Source organism: Natator depressus, chromosome 11, assembly GCF_965152275.1.
Source record: "Natator depressus isolate rNatDep1 chromosome 11, rNatDep2.hap1, whole genome shotgun sequence".
In the NCBI taxonomy this organism is placed as follows: Eukaryota; Metazoa; Chordata; order Testudines; family Cheloniidae; genus Natator; species Natator depressus.
The window spans coordinates 79600050-79623031 of NC_134244.1; the positions used below are offsets into that span (position 1 = coordinate 79600050).

General features: G+C 41.8%; 1 protein-coding gene across 2 annotated transcripts in view; it reads right to left on the reverse strand.

Moving 5' to 3' along the window:
• HDAC4 (histone deacetylase 4) overlaps nt 1-22982 on the reverse strand; it is a 406948-nt gene that overhangs the window by 72641 nt on the left and 311325 nt on the right. For both annotated transcript variants that reach the window (XM_074968253.1, XM_074968254.1), the window contains 4 exons: nt 21253-21491; nt 15692-15949; nt 8169-8355; nt 1759-1892 (listed from right to left, as the gene is read on the reverse strand). In XM_074968253.1, coding sequence (XP_074824354.1) covers nt 1759-1892; nt 8169-8355; nt 15692-15949; nt 21253-21491 — 818 coding nt within the window. The remainder of the gene's footprint in view (nt 1-1758; nt 1893-8168; nt 8356-15691; nt 15950-21252; nt 21492-22982) is intronic.

Genomic DNA, 22982 nt, shown 5'->3' on the forward strand with positions numbered 1-22982 from the left:
TTCCAGAGAGATGACTCAGTGGGTCAGTACAACTTAATGAGTGATCCCAATTAAAGTGGCTCAGAGGGGAGGAAAAGAGGAACTCCAAGATTAGGAATGAAGTGAGTGAGTGGCAAGGAGGCAGATGAGCCAGGGGATGGAAAAGGGGGAGTAGAGCAGCAAGTCCAGGCACCATTTTGAAGACAAGGAAGGGGCTGTGAGATGGGTTTGGAGATAAGTAGGAAAGCAGTGGAGAAGAAAGAGCAGGAAGACAATTAGAATCTGGATGCTGCAGTGGAGCCACAGCATTCTGGGCACCCTGAAGTTTACAGACTAGCGATTGAGGAAGATCATAAGACAGGATATTGTAAAAGGAAAGATAGGATGTGATTAATACACGGTTAAGGCTTTCAGGAGAGCAGGGTCAAGATGAGGTTGTAGGCTACCAATGTTCAGAAGATAATTACAGACCAGGGAAATGTGGGAGGAAAAATGTTGAGTGTCAAACATAACTCCCATATTTCCGCTCTTGGGAGCAGTGTGAAGGGCCAAATTAAAGTGGGTAACAGTTGTTTAAACTTTACAGATCAAAGCACTTTATTGCCACGTGGAGACTGACTGCGATACAGAGGTAGGAGATGAGGCAATTAATACTGCATGGTTTAAGCATTGCTTGTAAAAAACTGACCTAAATGACAATAGTTTGTTTGTCTTGTGTATATTTTTCAAAAAAGAGAGAGAATAATCCCAAAGTTCAATTCAATTTGACTTTTCAGACACAAACCAGTCTCAACTCTTTCTTGTTCTCTATATAAAGATGCAAGCACTAGAAGTTTAGCTAATGACAATGCTGCCCCCAAGTGGTTAACCTTCCTTACTGATCAGAAATTATTTCTAATCAGACTAGCTTAATCAGAGGAAGCTGTGCAATATGCAGTTTCCTCAAGATAAACCAATATTATAAGAATTTAGTTACACCTGTGTGCCTTCGTTAGTCTCCTCCTGGTCTCCACAGCAGAGATGGACAACTAAATTAATACAAACCATACTGATTCTCTGATCTGCAGGACCATAAATCCCATTAAAACCCCTTCTTCTTTTGCAGGACATCAATCTTAGCTAGACTATCAAGTTCACCACAATATTAAAAGGAAAAAAAAATGCCACAGAAGCACTGGAAATAGCAAATTAAGGATAGAGTTTAACCAATAACTCCTGTTGTTATGGCCTGGGGTTAAAATACAAAACTTAATTTACAATAGCAATAGATATTGAACTCCTGCAAGAGTCAATGCTATATAAGTATTTCACTTCAGTGAGAGTAATACCAGAAAATTACATGACTGACTCCTACTGCAAATATTGCAATAACTGTTGGCCAGCCATACACTGTGGAGTTCTATGAATTCTGTGATTGTAAAAGTCACAGTAATGCAATGAAAGTGGACAACCAGAAAAGTATTCATGGCAGGTACAAACAGACAAATAGAAACAGTCATGCATGAATGGGTTAAACATAAGACACATTTGGAAGAACCCAGCCTGCAGTCAGATCCATGAAAATCTAAGAACAGAATCTGGTACAAGTTTGTGTGCCCATGTGGCAATCAGAGATCCAAGTTGCAAATTCAGGATGCTGGTCTTTAAAAGCAGAATGTTGGAGTCCCTTAAAATGCACACATGAAAACCTGCAGCAGAACCAAAATGCCAAGTCTGTTCTCTCCCTCCCAAACACACGACAAACTACATGTCTGCTGTTCCTGTGGCAGTACTTATTACCTCACACTTGCCACGGAGGCCTGTCTCTTGAAGCCGGGACCAGATGCTCTGGATTCTCCCTGCATGCTCTGGGTGGCTGTTTGTGTTTCCACAGGTACACTGGTGTTTCAGCATCAAGGTGTCATAGACAAGGCCTGCAGCAGAAGTTACAAAAATTGCTTGCAATAAAGAAACTATCTCGTGAGACATGGAAAAAAAACCCTCCGCTGTGGACTAGAGCACATTGTATTGAACAGAAACCCTACACAATGGAAATATTTATTCCACAAGCGGATGAAGAGCATTAGGAAAACAAAATTGTAGTAAAATTGTGGGGACTGGAGTCAGTGATCCAGGATTCCTTCCAGTCATAGTATATATATCAGGGTTGGAAGGGGCCTCAGGAGGTCATCTAGTCCAACCCCCTGCTCAAAGCAGGACCAATCCCCAATTTTTGCCACAGTCCCTAAATGGCCCCCTCAAGAATTGAACTCACAACCCTGGGTTTAGCAGGCCAGTGCTCAAACCACTGAGCTATTCCCTCCCTCCCTCCGTCCTGTGTTCTTAACTTCTAAGGTGGCATTGTATTATCAATCATGCACTGACTTCTCCCTGTTGGAAATTCTCAGTGTATTTGGAAAAGAAATGAATCATTAATACTACTAGAGGACGAATCTGTGCGGTTTATAAAAGCAGATGTACAAATGAAAGCAGGTGAAAGCACAGATTTAGGCAGACATGAGTACAAGAAAGCATTATAAAAGGATGCTACATTTCTATGACTCTCACATTAAGTGCTATTACAACTGCTGATAAAATGCTTCCAGGTTTTTGGATTAAGGAACAAGCGGATACATCCCTGGGAGGGTCTTTGCTCCATAAAATAGTTTGCTTTAAAGTCTTCACATCAAGGTCACTTGGCAACACAAGATTCACGGTACATGGAAAGCAGTTTATTAGCACACACTTAGGGATAACTATTCAATGTGTTACATGGGAATTTAGCAGTGTTATTTCCTTTAAACATGGGAGTCAAGAGGCTGAATCCCTGTGAAACAAGATTTATCCAATCTCAACAATGTAGGTGACTCTGATACATGTTACACTTCCACCCAGTTACACTTCTGGACCAGGATTTGAGAGTTTAGGTCAAATACACCACTGAACAAAACTACCAGTTTTTCCACAATTGTGTACTCTGGGGAATAAAGGATGACATTTTTTGCTTAAACAAAACGGACATAGTGAAAAGTTTAGTTCTAGCCTTCCCTTAAGTCAGAGATAAGTTTGTGTTGGGGAGCACCCAAAAATCTTTGAAATATCAGGGGGTCCAGAGGATGCAGGATAGATTTGCTATTAGTGTTGCTCCTTTGAAAGCCAACCAGTTTGCCAAAGCTGCCTTTCCACTGTGCACTGTGCCTTTCCAGTGCTGGCCCTTTCAGCCATTAGGGGAAGTTGTCTGGTAATTCCTCACTCTGCTCCAGGTTTTGGAACCTCTGAGTGTAGGAAAACACACACTATCGCTCCAGAGGACAGGATGGAGCTCTCGTTAACTAAATGATTAAGTTAACCAAAGTTCAATTAATCAGGGCTTTACAACAAATATTTATAAGAGTGCCCACCTGTCTGCTTCTTTCTGAATTATTCTGCTCCATTAGGAGCTGTTTGGGCAATACCAAGCAACACAAACTGAAGTTGAAGAGAGGATGTGGGCTAGTAGAATGGTTAGCTATTGTTTTTGACTTCAGCACCGGGGAAGAACACTGGATTTTGCTCTGTCTCTATCTCAAATATATACCTATTATATATAGGGGACATGCATGTACATATCACAGGGCTGCGTGCATATAGATAAAAAAACAGATGGTACAGTATTTTATATAGATAAATTCATACATTTACAGAAGAGGTGATGGTGGGATGGGCTACATATTCTCCTTAGGTAAGTTTGGAGAGAAACCATAATTCAGAAAAAGTCCAATCTAATTAAATTCTAAAACTCTTCCCACCCCTGGTTAAACAGTGACAACAGCAGTAATTCACTGAAGTTTATCTTGTATAGTATTTATGCATTATTCCCTGTTTTTAACATCTATAGCTACTGGAAAGAGTAGGACTGAACTTCCTCTAATTGAGGACACTGTGTTGCACAGAGAAAAAGTAAATGCTTGACCATTTAAATTTAAAATACAAAACTACTTTGGCCATTACAGGTTCATTGCTGGAAAAATATTCCCCAAGGTGTGGGAACAATCATTTTTAAAGGTCAGTACTAAAGCCAACCGGCTTTTCTTGGCAGGATAAACATATGATTTGAGGTTCAGATCATTATATTGCTTCTGCAGAGAAGAGAATAAATGCCCTTCATCAGAAATAAAAAAATGCTTTAACACAGAATATTAGAATAATTTATGGAATTCATCTTCACAGGAGATCAGAAGCTGGATAACTGCAAACCAATGGCCCAACTCGGGAATCCTTATTCGAGTAAAATTGTACATGCACCAGAATTCCAATTAACGTCAATGGATCTACTTGTGTTAGCAAGAACACAGGGTTAGACCTCTAATGTAACCAACCTTATGCTGGTTGTCATTTACCCTTGTGCAAGTGCAAACTACTGCCATTCCGAGTTTGCAGGGTTTACATCTACTTTCCTCTCACATAGCACAAGTACAATGTCATGCTTCGGGACATGAAACTGATTGCCTGCAATAAGTAGGAAGGGTTGTTTTCAATTTCATATGTACTAATGCAACACACTCCTCAAATATGCAGTATGCACCGCACCCCTCCCCCCCGCATATTTCCCCTGCAATATACCCTTCAAGCATTAGGAACTGGTTACTGCTAGAGATAGGATAATGAAATAGAAAGACCCAGTGATTTGATTCTGTACGGCATATCGATGTTCCTAACTCTCCCAAGAAAATGCATTAGAAGGATTTACTATACACTTTAGAAATAAAAGTGATAAAAAATTAGAGGCAATTTTTAATTCATTTGCTTATTTTACACGAGGCTGATCTTTTAAAGATGCACTATTGGAGTCTGTTGACCTCTTTGGTCAGTTTGGTTAGGACCTCAAACCCAGATTCTCTTTTCAAGCCACTTCTTAAAAAGTGGATTATTTAAAAATTAATTTCAAATCCTAATTTACTGTTCAATTCAAGGCACTTAATTACAATATTAGACTTCAAAAATAGTCACCATTACAACTGAATCTTTTCCAGTATAACTATGGCTGCGTGTGTGAGACCACGTTGTGACAGAATGCCCTAGAGCTTTTCTCTGTTTGTCTTTACAAATATCGTAAAAAATTTTCATTCCCCACCCTCCAAATCAGTATTTTCAGTATCAAGTGGGCAGAACTTCAATTCAAGAAAGTAACTCTCTGTACCAAATCTAATTGGGTAAATCTCTTCTAGAATGTGAATGGAGTATGCCTGAAACATTTTGCTTTTACATTCTGTGCCTAACTCACTGAAATATTAATGTTTTAAAATCTGAAAGCTCTTCTGTTACTCTGAGCTGCAGTAATAAAATGGAACATTCCTTTCCAGCCAAGGTAATAAGATATGTACCAAAAACACTTGTCTAAAAGATTCTCCCTCACCCCCGCTCAAGAAAGAAAAAGAAAGAAAGAGTCACAATTCGAATAAGGACAGAGGAGGATTTAAATGCACCATTTATAATGGTATAAGGAAAGAACATAAAAATATTCCTTTTCCTCAACATTTTCTATTACCCAATTTCAATGGTACAGACAGCTGGGTTGTGACTCTCCTTGCACCTTATGTTGGTTGTCATCTGTACTTGTGCAAGTCCAAAATGCTGCCATTCCAATTTTAAAGGGTTTTACACCCCACTTTCCACTCATTGCATGAGTATAAATGATTGCACAATGTTCAAGGTAGCGGAGAATCGGGCCCCTAGAGTTAAAAACATTTCACAAATTAAATGTTGTGAAAAGGATATTAACCAGATAAAATACACTAAGTACTCTGCACATTATTGTCTTGTCACAGTATTGTGTGTCTCATACAATGTAAAGGTAATGTGGGTTTCTTCTCGTTTTAAACAATTTTTTAATCCTACCTGAACACTTATTTTCTTTAATTTGACGTCTACAATTGTAGAACTTTGAGCAGATTTTTTTACAGTTTTCAAAATCACTACTCTTATTGTTCCACTCTAATAGATAATTACAACTGAAATTACGAGGCACATATTTAGGTACAATGTAAATCCCATGATAGTATATGTTACTGTACAGTCAAATTTTATAGAGATTCACACGACTGATACTGCAACTTAAATGGTGAAGCTGGAAACAGATAAGGGCAAGTCATGACTCAACTTCTAAAAATGTATGTAGGATCCATAATCTTGAAGACTGGGATTTTCAAAGTGGCCTAAGAGAACTAGGTGCTCACTGTCCACTGACCTTCAATGGGGTTTGGGTGCCTAATTCCCTTAGGATCCTTTGAAAATGCCAACACACACTATTGTATCCTTGCCCTTTCTGGTGCCACTACTGACTGCTTATTGTTGTTTCCATTAGAAATCCAGGTATGCAGACATTATAAAAACTTGACATTTTAAGGCCTGATTTTCAATAAGCAGGCAACTGCTTGAGTATGTGCACTGCTAGACATGCATGTCCAAATTCCCAGCCGGCATGCACAGGCACCAAAGGCTCATACTTTACATCTAACTGCTATTATTAATGTAGGCCAACAAACTTACAGACCAAGCTGATTGTCTTTCCTGGTGTGGAAAAATACTGGTTTATCCACTTAAAGTTATTTAGCACAAAGAAAAGAAAAACAGGAATTGTGATTTGGCCTGAGACTTTTTTGCACACAGTCACATTCATTATTTGGTAAGACATTCATTCACAAAACGGCCTTTGGTACGTTGGGAAGAAATCAGTTACAAAACTCTTTGTAACTACCTAACATAGGAATTGAAAAACTCCATATAATGAGTGATTACCCAAAACTGAATTTACCAAAGAAAATAGAATGGTTTCAGAGTAACAGCCGTGTTAGTCTGTATTCGCAAAAAGAAAAGGAGTACTTGTGGCACCTTAGAGACTAACCAATTTATTTGAGCATAAGCTTTCGTGAGCTACTGTAGCTCACGAAAGCTTATGCTCAAATAAATTGGTTAGTCTCTAAGGTGCCACAAGTACTCCTTTTCTTTTTTCAAAGAAAATAGAATGCATTTGAAAGGATTTTGATGATGGTCCTTAATGGCTTAGGAAGGAGCAAACTTTTCTTTCTTTTGGTCTCTGGGGGAGAACAGCATCCTACAAATATTTACACACTTTGGTAGCTGATCCAGGAATGAGGAATTGTGCCTACCTACCTTCCATGATGGGGCTAGTTTGGACTATAACAAGAAAACAATATCCATGTTATAAAAAAGCCCATTATTGCATATTTACAATTTAAGCTCAGCTGCCAGACCACTTACAGTATGGACTGAATATTTTTCTTTTCTTTCTCTCTCGCCCTCTCTCTCGCAATGCAACAGTGAAATCAAACTGTAAAAAATCTATTTAAAACCAATGTCTCTCTCCTACACAAAAATCCATTCAGTGCAGGAGGGTCAGGCCATCAGGTAACCAGACGGCTATCCTACCTTAAGACAACTGGCTACCATATGCCATCTGTAAAGTGATCTGCCTCTGACATACCCCCTTCCTGCTCCTTACACCAGGGAAGAGCAGGAGCTGACTGGCAGAGCTAGCTCCTATGCCAATGATACAACAACTGAAAGTTTCCCCCGTCCCTGGGAGAAATTCACAACTAGGTTGCTGCAGCCAGACCATAGCCTCTTTGTGACACTCAGGAGGTGCAAAAGGGCTTGAACTGGGTCAGAGAACATGGTCCAAAATCTGCTTGGAAGTAAATTCAGAGTTCAGGCTAGAAGCGTTGCTTGGTATATTGTCCTTTATCAATCATGCTGTGCTTCTTCCTTCCTCATGTTTACATCAACCGCATGGTTTAGTCTGAATTGGCCTTGTTTCTGGGAGTGTACAGTCATAACACTGCATCGCTTTCACTTTTTTTTTTAAAGCTTATTTAAAATACATATATAGTATTCTCTCTTTCTAGGATCTCTCCCTTTGGTGATGGAGGGTGTGGACTGGGGGAGGGGGGGAGGAAGGGGAAGAAGGAATATGGTGTATAATGACTGACCCAGATTGTTCCATCCCCTACTTAGCCACAGAGCCTGGGGTTATCCACAGCCAGAATAATGTCCTGGCCTCCAACTGATAGTTGGGAATACACCAGGTTTGGGGGTGGCTTTTTCACGGGAGGGCAATCCTTGCCTCCTCCAATGATGTGTTAGCGTCACCCATTCCACTTCTACACGGTCACAGCCACATCCAATCACCCTCCAGTGCCCTGAAACATTACCTGTTGTGAACCTTGGCTTAGTGGGTGGCTCCTGTACAGACATGGGGAAGGTGGCAGATGCAGGTGAGGACTGTGCACGAGACAGAGGCCGATGTCCTCCAAAAGACACTGGGATGCCAGCTGCCTCCATTGATGCCTGGTAGTTTCTCAGCTGGTGAATGCGTTGCTGCTCCAGGAGAAGGGCTTGCTGTTGGGGAGGATGGAAAGGAATATAAGGGGACGGTTCATGCAAATATCACAATAAAAAAATGTTGGCATAGAATTTTAAAAACAATTTTGTTTGGAGTTTTGGTTTGTTTCCTGGATACAGTGAACACGCACATACATTAAACATATATATGGAGGTGTGCTAAAATAAAGGCCTGATCCAAAGCCCAAGGAAACAGTGGAAAAGGTCCCATTAAATTCCATGAGCTCTGAATCAGGGACATAGTACACACTCACCTCACACTACAGAGTCTACGCACCCTTACACAGCTATTCAAGTGCAGCTTTTAAAAAGCTCGAATTTGCTTTTGGATACAAACCCACATGCTGACTTTGCAGCCTTACATGATTTACATTTTTGCTACTCAAGACCACCACTCTCCTTCTGAATGTGTGTAATAGTAGAGAGCTGCACATGAGTTATTACCCAGAGGCCCTACCTGTGAATGGATCAGGGCTGATGGCAGAATGTTCCCAATGGATGACCCTTCACTAAATGGCTTTCCCATATTGATCTATCAGACAAGGGTCAGGACCAAGGCAGTGCCAAGCTCATATACTTGTGCAGACACTCAGAAACAATTAAGACAAATTAACTGAAGGTGTTAAGTTAAATCACATTAAAACCCTGCAGACTGTCTACTTTAGAAATAGTCAAAGAATTTAAGGTGAGTGTCACCTTCTGTATATCACAGGCCACCAGGACCACCCGACACCCACACACTAAACCCAATAACTGAAATTAAACCAAAGTATTACAGACATCAGGAGACCAAACTATTATGTGTCACATGTGGAGAATAGGGGGTACTGAGGTGTACCAGTGCCTGAGGTCTTTGCAATGGCAGGCAATTACACAAGATACATCCAGATGATCCCAGCAAGAAACCTGCAGAGGAAGGTAAAATTTACCCCAGCACCCCTGCCAAGCTGACCTAGGGGAAATATTCCTTCGCTACCACACAGGGCACTGGGTGGGACAACCTTTTCAGTGCTGTGGGCTGGATGCCAGTTGTGGGGCACCTCTGTAGTCCACATACAGAAATACATGGTGTAGAACATGGTGTCCTCCATGCAGCATAATTGTTCACATACAGCATATGAGATTATGCTGCGTGGATGATGCCATTTTGCAGAGCAGGTGCGCTGTGGGGTGGGACGTTGGGTGTGTGTGGACGCTTCTGATTGCCATATGGAACCGTACTGCAGGCCAGATCTGGCCCACCGGCTGCCAATTAGACCACTGTTAGACCAACCCTGTGCATGTGGCAAGAACCAGCCAGCAAGCACCTGAGGGAGAGAATGCCCAGTGCAACCTCAGAGCACTGACCTTAGTTCCCAAAGTGGATTAAACTAAAATGAACTAAGACCATTTTACTTCTGAATGAGAGTGTCCACATGGGAGGTTAATAAGTTTTAAACTAACGCACTTTAACTTCATATCTTTAGTTAATTCCACTTAGCTTTTCGGAGTATCCCCATATAGAAAAACGCTCAGTCTTTCTCTGAACTGTGAAGGATGTTTTCTTTTTAGGGTTGCTCAGGTAATTGTCTGAGATTAATACCTTATGTCTATATTTTTATTATGGCAGGGGGAAGCTGTACATTTGGGAAGGATTCTTGCAGCAGCCAGTTGTTAGCAGCATGATGGTAAACGCTGCTTAAGTATGTTTTATTAATGCAAATGTGCCCAAATGCTCAGGCAATAGGCTCATGTTTGTGTAAATCAAATAAATAATGGGCAATAGAAGCATGGCTGCAAGCTGAAATCTAGAACGTAACTAAAGAACTCAGATGCTAGAAAAACAGAAAGCTCTTACACTGGTCTCTGCAGCTCACCAAACCTAGGTACTGGCAGACTGCCAAGGGGAAGAAGTTCAAAAGCACAGAACCCTCGTCTAGAGGGCAGACAGCAAGAACATCCCCGTCAATATGAACTGCCATGAGAGGGAATCTTCCAAGTAGCCAGGTACCAGCACTCGCACACTAAAGACTCTCAAACATCTCACAGTTGCAAATTAAAAGGAAACCAGTGCAGAGCTTTGAGCACAAGTACTATGCACTCAATGTGGCCCTCATGCTTGGAAGGGCAGACACACTCTGTACCTCTGAGTCAGGACTATCCAATCTGTGGCCTTCAAGGCTCTAGACTGTGACCTGCAAGGGTTTGAGAAGATAGCATGGATGGGATGATGAATTGAAAATATGCTCCCTGATTTTTATGCTGAAGTGTTTGAATCAAGCCCAGCACACTGGGGAGAAGTCGGGGGCAGCTGGACTCAATTAGTTGCATGGAGCAATTGATTTGCATTTGACTCACAAAGGGCAGAGGGGCCCTGCCACTTGCCCTCAAACCCTTTCCTGGTCTGCAGGACATGGATGAACATGGGCTAGGTAGGCTCTGAAAACATTAGGTTGCTTGGGATTTAAGTACTGAAAAGGGAGTGGGGCCAGTAACACAACTTGGGTCAGCTGACACCTTCCCCCTTTTTACTGCTGCCAGGACATGATGCCTTTGGGAGATATTTGAAGGTAATGATGTTGCAGCCACTTGATCCACATTTGGCTCCCTGCTATTCGTAATGCACAGGTTTCGCAACATTTCCACAAGGTCAACAAACTTCTGCTGTGCTAGTCCTACAGAGGAGGCTGGTTCCAGGGCCGAAGATTCTGTACAAAAAATACCCTTCCTCTTCCCCCTTCAATCTGGGGCTGACAGCTCGACTTAAACAAAATTCTCAGCCTGCTAACATCTACTAATCAAAGATGTATTTGTTTATTTTAAGAGACTCACTTTTTCTCTTATATAGGAGGAATAAAAGAGGCCCACAACTACAAACATGTGCACTATATTTTGAATAGCTAATACAGATTCAAAACCAAGGTGAGGTGAACTTTAACAACACTTTCAACTGAGCTTTCACAGCATTTAGCTCCATTTTAGTGACTGCTTCCCACACCACACCTTCTGTTAGTGGGTATTCTATTGCTGGATGTGGCCATCTATCTACATACACAAACATACTTTAAACAGCATCCACCATACTTAAACAGCAATGCAGGTCAGGAGGACAGTCCTGCATGCACCTTGCACAAGTTTTCCCACTCCTAGCCACTTTATGCAATGTTTATTAATATATGAATATGTTGTTTTTTCTGCCCAAGTATGGTGACACACTGAGAAGTTACTACTATTTTCACAGATCATGGCTTTTTCTGTGGGCTGGACCATAAGACACAGATTTCTGGAGTTAGGGGGCAAAAGAGCATATATTTTATCTTTAAAAACCAAACTAGAACTGTACAATGCCAGAAACACACACAGCCTCCTGATAAAAATCAGTGATTTACAACAAATGTTACCATACTACAGCAGAAAAGAAAGGACCAGAGCCTCAACTGGCGTAAAGCGGCACAGAATCACTGACTTCAATGGAGCTATATCAATTTTCACCAATTGAGAATCTGGCCAGTTATATTAGCAAAGGGAACAGAGAAGCAGAATTATGAGATGTCCAGGTCTCGAGCACGGGCTTATGTAACACCTACTCTGTTTACGTTCAAGGCCTAACATGATACCAAACAAGTAAATGAACACTGTTTAACAGTCACCTTTGGAATTCTAGGTATTCCTGTGCAGAAGTCACAGTTTATTTGCCTGTATTATTCACAGTTTACAAGGCTGATCTATTTAATGAAGGCATCTCAGGATTTTTTTTTTCTAACAGTATTAAGTATTTTTCTGTTTTCTTGACTTTCTAGGTACAGATTAGATACAATCAGGCACTTGTTTCCTTCATCTTTAATCCACAGACCTGGCCTACAAGGTATACAGATCCCAGTGCAAAATACTCTATGTTAATTTATATATCCTAATTGTATTGCATGCAATGAGCATCCTGTGGTCTGGAGGCTGCTCTCCTTAACGCTCAGGACTGCTCCTGTAGCTGGGGATCAGTTAACCAAAGGAATACATCTGTGATGCCGTCTGTGTGGGCTGCATGGAGGGGAGGTAGCATAGGAGCAGTTTTAGCACAAATATCACCTGAAGATTCCTTCAATTAGGAGGAATCCTCGAGCAGCCAGATGCCCTAGCTTTAAGATTGTTTTCAGCTGTCAGAGTGGCGCAAACCAGTCACGCAGGAATTCCACTTTATTTTCTAAAGAAATGACATTTGTTTCCTAGGGTTGGCACATTGTTCTTTAGTGGACAAGTCATGTGTTGACGGTACGGCGGAGAAGGCTGCCCTACAGTGTCTGAATCTGACAAAAGCAGGGGCATGGACATTAGAAATAATCACTGTTTTCTTTCTGCCTAAATGCAGGTCCAATTTGCATACTTTCAATCAAGCTAATAAACCTGGAACGATGTGTACTGTCTATAAGTCGTTACAAGGAATATACAGTTTTGCCCTGGTGCTTCGCTTCCCCCCGTCAATCCAGCCACACTTCCTGTATGCAACGTCTGCAGATGACTTGGTATGCTGGCCAGCAAACATCTCTTGGTGAAGAGTGTTGTGTTCCAGCTAAATCCCAAAGGACATGGAAATGTTTCCAAAGGTTGCATCATGCTGCAATTACAGCGAACATTATTTTCCACAGGCAATGGGGATTCACCAATTTGTAACATACCTCTCAGTTGCTTTAGGTAAAGCCCATGGAAGTCAATGAAAAAACTCTTATTGACTTAAATTGGACTTTGGATCAGGTCCTAATTGCATTGTCTTGCGACAGTGCCTCCCCTCACTCCCCGCTTGTACTGAAGCACATAATACTATATTCATAAAATTCAAGTGCTATCATCTCTGTGGACCATACATTGGTGCACTGCTGTCCTTACTCCTCTTCTAATGGGGTTCAATATACAGCCATGTAATGATACCTCTAGCCCGTCTATCTTCTAACCATATTTAAACATGGCAATGTGATGATGATTATTGATATATTATTTAATTTCTATAATTCTAAGGATAAGTACTTCATTATTCTTTGCTTATGAAACTTATTAGATGATTGGGTTAATTTTAGAAGTGCTTTCATAGAATCATAGAAGATTAGGGTTGGAAGGGACCTCAGGAGGTCATCTAGTCCAACCCCCTGCTCAAAGTAGGACCAACACCAACTAAATCATCCCAGCCAGGACTTTGTCAAGCTGGGCCTTAAAAGCCTCTAATGATGGAGATTCTACCCCCTTCCCCCCCCCCCCAGGCAACCCATACCAGTGCTTCACCACCTTCCTAGTGAATAAGCTTTTCCTACTATCCAACCTAGACCTCCCCCACTGCAACTTGAGACCATTACTCCTTGTTCTGTCATGTGCCACCACTGAGACAGCTGAGCTCCATCCTCACTGGAACCCCTCTTCAGGTAGTTGAAGGCTGCTATCAAATCCCCCCTCATTCTTCTCTTCTGCAGACTAAAGAAGCCCAGTTCTCTCAGCCTCTCCTCATAAGTCATGTGCCCCAGCCCCCTGATCATTTTTGTTGCCCTCTCTCCAATCTGTCCACATCCCTTCTGCAGTGGGGGCTGCAAAACTGCACACAATGCTCCAGATGTGGCCTCACCAGTGCCAAATAGAGGGGAACGATCACTGCCCTCGATCTGCTGGCAATGCTCCTACTAATGCAGCCCAATATGCCGCTAGCCTTCCTGGCAGCGAGGGCAGACCGCTGACTCCTATCCAGCTTCTCGCCCACTGTCACCCCAGGCCCTCTTCTGCAGAACTGCGGCCGAGCCAGTCGGCAAAGTTAACGTAGTTCATCGACACGTACTTCGAATGTATACCAACCGCAACTACTCTGGCCGGGTTCAGAGCAGCCGCCGGGTCAGTCTGGATCCGCGAAAAGAACAGGAGGACTTGTGGCACCTTAGAGACTAACCCATTTATTGGAGCATGAGCTTTCGTGAGCTACAGCTCACTGCATCGGATGCATTCTTGTTAGTCTCCAAGGTGCCACAGGTACTCCTTTTCTTCTTACAAATACTCTATGATTCACACATACTTGTCCCTTTAAAATCAATTATAATTGTACAGTAAAAGTTTTGTTATCCAGCATGTTGGGAGAATGGGGGTGTCAGTCAGTCAAAAATTCCAGTTAACTAAGAGTTATCCTTACCAATGGAATAACAATTTTCAAAGAATGAGAATACAATAAAATGAATAAAGTATAAAGGAGTAGACAGGTACTCACCAATCCAGTAGTAGTACTGCCCTGCAGAGTGGTTGGTTTCTTGAAGCACTTAGGTATATACAGGTAAAGTTTTCTATACAGTAGGGTATCTTATGACACTACATATCACTATGGGCCGCGCCTGGCATATACCCAGATCACTAAAAATACACTTAATACTAAAACTATATTGAACAAAACTGAATCTTCCTTTGATGATTCAGAAGGCACTTCAGGATCTTGCAGTGCTCAGAGTTGTCATTATCAACATCAATTATCATTGTAGATATAGATGGTGTAGGAGATTGGGCTGAATCTGTCTGTAATGACCCTATGACACACCTGGAAGCGGCTTTTTTGAATCAATCCCTGATATCAGCTTGCTGACTTGTCTTCTGCCTCTTTTGCATAAAAGTAGAGTGCAGAATGTGTAATTGCATAACGTGCTGGGCAGTAAACTAGTCCCAGTTACTAGATTGAAAATTTGCATTGGGAGATATCAGAAACGCCAGTTAAAAGAGCTTTCTGGTTGATAAAGTGACGGATAACACAGTTTTTACTGTATATGATTTGAGGCATATCACTGAATACAGCACCAAGCTATAGTGTGTACAGCAAAATGATGATAACACTGCTACCCAGCAAGCAGTTGGCTCAGTCCTCAAAATGGATCAGACCATCGTATGGTACCGCCAGGGCTTCAGTCCTCTGCCCACTACTGCTCTGTCCTACTTCGAAGGGGACCTATCCAGCATGCAGCTCGCTGTGCTGTGGGGTTTTCCCAGGCAGCTGTGCCCTTCACACTGCTGGGGATGTTTTGGCATGCTGGCAAATATTAAAAAAAAGCAGCAGCTCAGCACTACTTCTGCCTCCAGAAAAGGAAGATAGTCTATATCTCTCTCATATAAACACCCTGCTGAGCTATGCTAGCATACACTGCCCTTCTAGCTATTTCATTATTACTGATATTAATCCATATTACTACCTCTGCAAACTTATCTCAAATACCCCATCTTTACATAGCCACAAAACAGGTACAGAGCAGACGGTGGCAGCAGAAGCTTACCAACAGTACAATGCCAGTCTGCTTCCATCATATTCTAAGAGACCACTTTGTAGACACATTCTCACTCTGTTGTATCTTACCTGACGGAAGAGCAGCTCCTGTTCAGCTTGCCTCTGCCCTGGCTCTAGTTCCGGTGGTGGCTCTGTTTCCTCTTCATCACTCTCAATGGGCTCTTGCTTCACCTGCACCATATTGGCCAACCCTTGCATCTCCTTTTGGCTTGAGACTCGGTCACTGTATGGCTCCTCCAAAAGCGCTTGGTGTTCTCGTAACTCCTCTTCTGTCTCCTCAGGGTGGCTTTCATGCTGGCGGGCTGGCTCGTTCGGTTTTGGTATCATCTGAAAACATCCCAGAGGTTAACTGATAAATAAAGTGTAACACATCAGAGTTAAAGCTGACTATGTTCTCAACTAAAGAATCAGCTTAATGAAAGCAAAATAAAAAGTGACTTAGTATTTCTTACAAACTAGCTCCAAAACAAAAGGATAATTATAGTAAAGAAAAAGACTGGGTTAGCCTATTAATCTCTTATCAGGGAAACAATGTCCTAAGTAACAATGATCCTCTTTTTTTGTTGTTTGATTTTTCTCTCAAGAAATTGGAATCTCCTAAAGCCTGTATGCTTTGCAGGCTGCTCCACTTCATTCAACGTCCGCAAGGAAACAACCATTTGGCAGTAAAAACCCAGAAGCAAACGAGTGACAGATTTGTTCTTGTCTGGGTTTCCTGCTTCCCTGTTTGCCAAGCCTCTTTCTGACATACTCATAAATTGCATCTTACAAAATCAGATGCCTTCATCATGATTCCCAATGAAGCTGAAGTCGAGTATTTTAGTTGCTACAGGAGAGAAAAGTTGTGTTTGGTGATTTGTACCACAACTACAAAAATAAACACCAAGATTTGTGCTGCCCTGCACTTAGTCAAGTGCTGCTAGTAAGCTTGTTTCCTCCAGCTGTCACACTCGCTTTGCAACCTCTGTTCCCAAATGTTTGGGAGTCCATGTGACTGTGACCCGAAGAGCCCCTCCGTACCAACTGGCAAAGGGTTTCCTGTTCTGTCAGCAACTCCTACCATGCCTGACAAATTCATTACACCTAACACATTGCTGTCACAGAATCTAGCTATAAAGAATATCATGTGAGGTGTCAAATGGAAGTTGGTGACACACGGGTCACTAATATCACTGTGAAGTTTATGTACTAACACTACATGAGAAATTAAATATACAAACTAATATTAGGCTTTAAAGTCTGTAACCAAATAAAGGGAGAAACAAGTTTCTTCCAGTTCAGAGGCAAAGTAGTTATCTCTCTGTGTTAGGCAGATTAAGCATTGTGAGCCAAAAACAATGGGAGCTATACTGGCATGCAAAATCAATAGGGAAAACAAACTGATGGGAGGGGGGGAGAAATGTGAGCACAATATGGCAGCAGTACACCGGGGAACAACCATAGGAATGCATTTCAAAGGGCTACTGGACTATAACAGGGTTCAAGGAGAAAACCATTTCACTGAGGATGCTATTGGTGGGGGGGGGGGGGGGGGATGATTTATGAAGGAATGGATCCTGGATTGACTGAAAACCAACAAACTCCGCAGAAAGACTTCAAGGGTGAGAAACTGCTTTAGACAAGGGTTGTAGTCTATTAAGTCAAGTCTTAGTGCTGGTCTACACTGGAAACTTACATTGACAGAGCTACGTCTCTCAGAAATGTAAAAAATCCACACCTCATAGTGGCGTAGTTAAGCCTATTATGCAGATGGGAACTGGGGGGTCTGGGTGCAGGAGGTGAGGCTTGGTGGGATGGGTGTTCTGAGTGTGGGGGGTGAGGCTTAGCCGGGGGGAGGCTGGGAGCGGGCAGGGGGGAAGGAGGGAGGGGTTGTTCGGGATGCACGGGGATTGGGTGAACAGGGGAAGCAGCTCCCCGTACAGTGACCCCTCCCCGCACCTGGAACCTCCCGACCAACTCTGCCCCCCGTATCAGGAGCCCCCTGCACCCAGAACCCCCTCCACCAAGCCCTCTGAACCTCCACCCCACTGAGCCTCACCCCCTGCATTGGGAGGCCCCCATACACTGACCCCCACCCCACTGAGCCCCAACCAGTTGCACCCTGACCCACCAAGCCCCGCTCCCCCAGCCTCCCACACTGAGCCCTAATCACTTTCACCTGAACTCCCCTGCAGAGTCCAATTCCCCCTGCACCCAAACCCCCCCACCGAGCCCCCGTGCATCCAGATTCTCTCCTCCCCATACCCAGACCCCCCACCGAGCTGCCCGCACCCAGATTGCGCCAAACAGAACCCTAGTACTCTTGAGGGAATTCTGCACCAAAAACTTAAACATTTTAAAATTCTGCACATTTTATTTGTTCAAAATAGCACAGTAACACCATAAAAATATAATCACACCTTTTTCAATTATTTTGGTAATTTATTTCAAAATAGTTGTCAGCAAATGATTGAAAATGGTGTGATTATATTGTCTTATTTTGACAAATAAAATATGCAGAATTTTAAAATACCGTGCACACAATTTCATTTTTATTTGAACAGAATTCCCTCAGGAGTATCATATGCATAATGTGGGTGAATTAAAATTGCAGTCAACTTTATTTCTGGCATTTCCTACCTTCTGAATGCTTGACTTTGTAACCTTAATGTTCTTTTAATTTACATTTTTGTGTGTAATTTCCAAGTATCACAGCAGAGACAGGCTCACTGCTCTCAGTTCCAGTGCTCAGCACCACCCTGATTCTGAGCAGTCATTACAGGGAGAGCATGGCTTTGCTCCGTATCCCTGGAATGGAGCATGCACAGTCACTCTGTGGGGCAGGCACAAGCATTGCTTCCCATACACAGGGGCTGTGAGGAGATGGTGCATGCTCAGCTGCTCTGTGAGGATGGCACATGTTCAGTCAGTGCTAGGAGCTGTGGGGGGATGGCATGTCTTCAGCTGGGATGGCACATGCATAGTCTGGTCATCACTAGGAGCTGTGAGAACTCACTCCATGAGGACTGAATCTTTGGAGATTTGAGCAACTAAACTCTAAGAAGTCTCCACTGAGCCTGTACAAATGGCAATTTTTGAAAGTTCAACTTGGTCAATTTGGGTGGATTTTCATGGGGATGGCAAAAGGCACATCTGTGACACAAAGGCCACCTTGCATTCAAATGTCAAGTCCCTGCTCCAAAGGATGGGGGAATAGAAATTTTAAAGAAAACATTGCCAGAATTTTTTAACATCGGCAACGCATGTTTTTTCCCCCCAGCCTTGTTCTCAGAAAAGTTTGAACTATTTTGGCAGAAAAGTTTCCTCAAAATTCAGCCTGAGGCAGACATCTGACATGGAAAATTTAAAAGCAAATGGTAAACGTTTGGCAAAACCATAAGCAACTGAAAACAGAGTGCCATGAGCCCTGCCTATAATTAAAAGACAATAATCCATTACGTGATTTTTAGTTATGCTGCTATGCTACATAGAAGGGCCCTAACACATAGAGTGTTCTGAGAATACATTTTTCCATGTCAGCATTTGGATGTTATCCGATGTGATAAAACTGCCACACACACAGTATGTTAAAGCATTTTAACTCATCACTTTAACAAGTAAAACAAATGGAAATTGTCCTCGTTCAGCTATGTTTTTTTTCCTTTTTCCATGGACATGACACATCACAATTTTATCTAGGTCTGAGTTCAGGCTACTGAAAGAGGCATCAGTCTGCACAATATCACACACACACGTCAAACTCCTGGGAGGTCTAAATGAAAGCCTCAATGAGTTCAGTAGGTACGTCACAGCGAAGTCTTTGGACACTTACAAGTGTTGGCAAGGGAAGTCTTTAAAAATTCAACAAACAAGCCACTGAAGTGCAATTTACTTACTAACAAAGAAACTGAACCTACTGCCTGCTTCCAGCAATCCCGATTTTGAACTTCACTACACAAAGCATGTTTAGAGTGAGGTAAGGGAAATCTCCATAGCAACAGCAGCTCCACACCACATCAGTATGCTAGCCTGAATGAAGTCCAGGGCTGGCACATGCATAGCGCAGTGGCAAATATCCAGAAGTACAAGATTGACGTCAGTAGCTTGTGTAATCATCCCAACTTAGCTTTATTCTATAAACAAAGTGTTTGGGGGTTAAACTCTGACTCTCTCTTTTACTGGAAAGATTTTATGTGGGCCACCACTCAATGAGGCTAATCCAGCTTCTAGTAATTATATTTTCTCATATAACTGGAACAGTGAAAATATTTGGAGAAATGTCCACCTGAAATCTAACCACAGCACTCTGAAAATCAAACTGGCAGTCTGAGTTTTCTTTCGGAATCTGCCAGTGGGGGGGGATTTTTTAAGAAACCGCAACTGGAGCTCCGGGAGCACGTTTTTTGTTTTTTGTTTTTTTTTTAATACTAGTACAACTATGAAGGTCAGAACAGAACTAAAAATAATTATAAACATTTATGATCTATCCCACACTCAGAGCAGCTCTCTTTTTATTGCGATGACTAGCTGCTGACTTTACCTTCCAAAGGAGTGGGACAGATTAGCAGATGGGGTAAATTGCCATAGCTCCACTTACACCAGCTGAGATCTTCCTCTATGTGTTTAAAGGACAAGTTTTAAATTCAGATTCCTTGCGAACCATTTTGTCTTTGAAGGAACATTCCTGCACAACAAGTTGAAATAACCTCCTCTTTGCTACAGATAATCTATCTGCACACCAGAATCTATCTGACCTGCAAAGTGAATGCAATATTTGTGTACTGATGAACAGCTTTGTGCAACATACGTATACTTTTCTGCTGTTCTCCAGGTGCTTCATGGAAAGTGAGATAACACTTAAACACAGATAGCACTTTCCATCTTCAAAGCACTTTATAAATATTAACTAATTAATACTCACAAAACCCCTTTGGGCTAGGAGAAGTCCCCATTTTCAGATGGGGAAATGGAGGCAGAGAAGATAAATGATGTGCCCAAGGCCATAGGTGCGGGGGTTGGCACTGGAGCTGGGAATGGAAGTCAGGAGTTTCTGGCTCCCACTCAGGTGCTCAGTCCCATTACTCTCTCTCAGAAGATTATCCTGGTGAGCAAACTTTAAATAAATCTGAACAGCCTCGAATAGAAACACCCTTTCCCCAATTAATTTTTAGTTTATCATCAATGGAATCTTTTACTTTACTTTTATTATAGTACACCGCTTTATACTACATTCTTTCTCCTCCTTCTTCAAGCAAAATATAAGTACAATATATCCATTTTCCCCTATATTCCTTGACAGCATTTGTATGCTCTCCTCTCTAGACCTGGATATGATGCTGATGTGGATGAATGGCAGCATAAAGAGTTTTGAAAATATGATTGGAAAACCAGTAGCTTAAATTGTACTTCCTTTCCCAGCATCTGCATCAGAGGTATCATTTCTTACCTAGATGATAATATGAATAAACCACTATATGTAGCCTAATATATTTCACAAAATTATGAAAAAGAGATCTAAGGATGAAGAGCAATTGATTATATTGTTAGAGGCCATACATATTATAGTGAGAGAAACCATTATATCAGAACGTTAGCTAAAGGCTACATTAAAATTGCATGAGCAAGAAAGCATTTACAATCAGTGTGCCTACCTTGTTAATGTGAAGTTGCTGTTGCTGGAATTGCTGTTTGTGTTTCTCCAGGAACTGTTGATGCTGTTGCTGGATCACTAACTGCTGGAGGGCCTGGGCATTCTGGGGAAGGGGAGCAGACTGCGTGCGCCCCAAGGGGCGGTGTTGCCGGAGTTTGTGTATTGAGGGGGAGACCCGATCTGCACCAACCAGAGACTGTGCATGGAGGGGCAGTGGCCCCAAGCCTGAAAGATACCAGTCTGAAGATAATATGGAGGAAAAAACAGCAGAGAAGAAAGGAAGAAAGGAAGGGAGAAAATAGCTATTGAGTAACTCTGATGGTGACAATAATATACATATTGTTAAAACCAACCACCTTGTCATTTGCAGCTGAAGTATCATCCCTTAAAAAGTAAACAAGAACAGAAAGTAATCAGTTACCATTAGAAAAAAGAATGTTTGAAATACTCCTGTGATATATGTATATATTTTAGTGCTTCCAGGGAATTTATACCAGCTCTAGGAATTAACAGTGAGATATGAAGCCTTTCATCTCTAGACCGCTGTTTAAGTTAAGACCAAGGAGTTAAAATGTGACAGCTGAACTATGTGAAATGACAGGGTTTTAAGCCTAGTTCCACATGAAAAAGTGTCATCACAATACATCACAACTGGTATCTGCTCACTGTGTCGGGCAGTCTCAGTAGAAATACTAGGGATAGAAGGGACATGGAGATGGAACTACCTTCTCACCCCAGATCAGGGTTACGCACACTGGGGAAGCTTGCATTGCCGCTGCTGTGCTGTACCTACTCTAGAGAATAAACTGGAGATGACAACTTTCAGTATGGTAAACCCAGCACTTTCCATGAGCATTAAATACAGTGGTTGCACTGTCAATCTAGCCAATTCTGTCTCTGATAAATAATTATGGTCACCTCAGTATGATGCATACTTGGAACATGGAATGCAGTGAATATTGAGTTAACATTATATAGTTAACTAAGGCAAAAATTTTAACATTGACCACTGTATATTTTAGGAGGTGGGGAAGATGTTTAAAATATGTTTATAGTTTTTAGTTTAAACTACTATTTAGCAGTGATAGTGCTGATGAAATTAATGACAGGATTTCCTGGTAAATATTATTTAAGGTTATATAAAACTCTTGGAATTCATTAGCATTTTGGACAGTTTATCCTAGTCTGCATTACTTATGGACTTACAGTTGCTAAATCATTCCCCTGAAGCACTTCAAGAATATCAGAACTACACAAACCTAGTACTGTTACTGCAGTTAGGAAAAAAAAATGAATTACTATGGGGCAGACTGTCAGGGCTAAACATGTAAAGGGATTTCCATTGTAATCCCATGTATTCATACACACCTTCATGAAATAGTCACCTTTTCATGTGGAAATGTTCACACTTGGTTTTTGCCCAACAGGGGATGTTTTTGGAAGATATTAGCAAAATTCTTTTAGTTATTTTCTTATGAGAAGGGGAAAATATACACACATATATACTGTAAAATATCTAAGGACACTTGTTAAAAAACTACATCAAAAACAGCCTAAGCATAAATGAACAGTTGCCTTTCTTTTGTTTTATTTTAAATCCTGCTGCTTTTGATGTAACACCAATATAACCATTTGAAAACTGAATACTGAGCATCGGCAGTAGAAAAATGTAGACAGCTCTTAGGGGGACAAAGAATGCCCTTAACACAGTGCACCATCACAGTGCCTGGA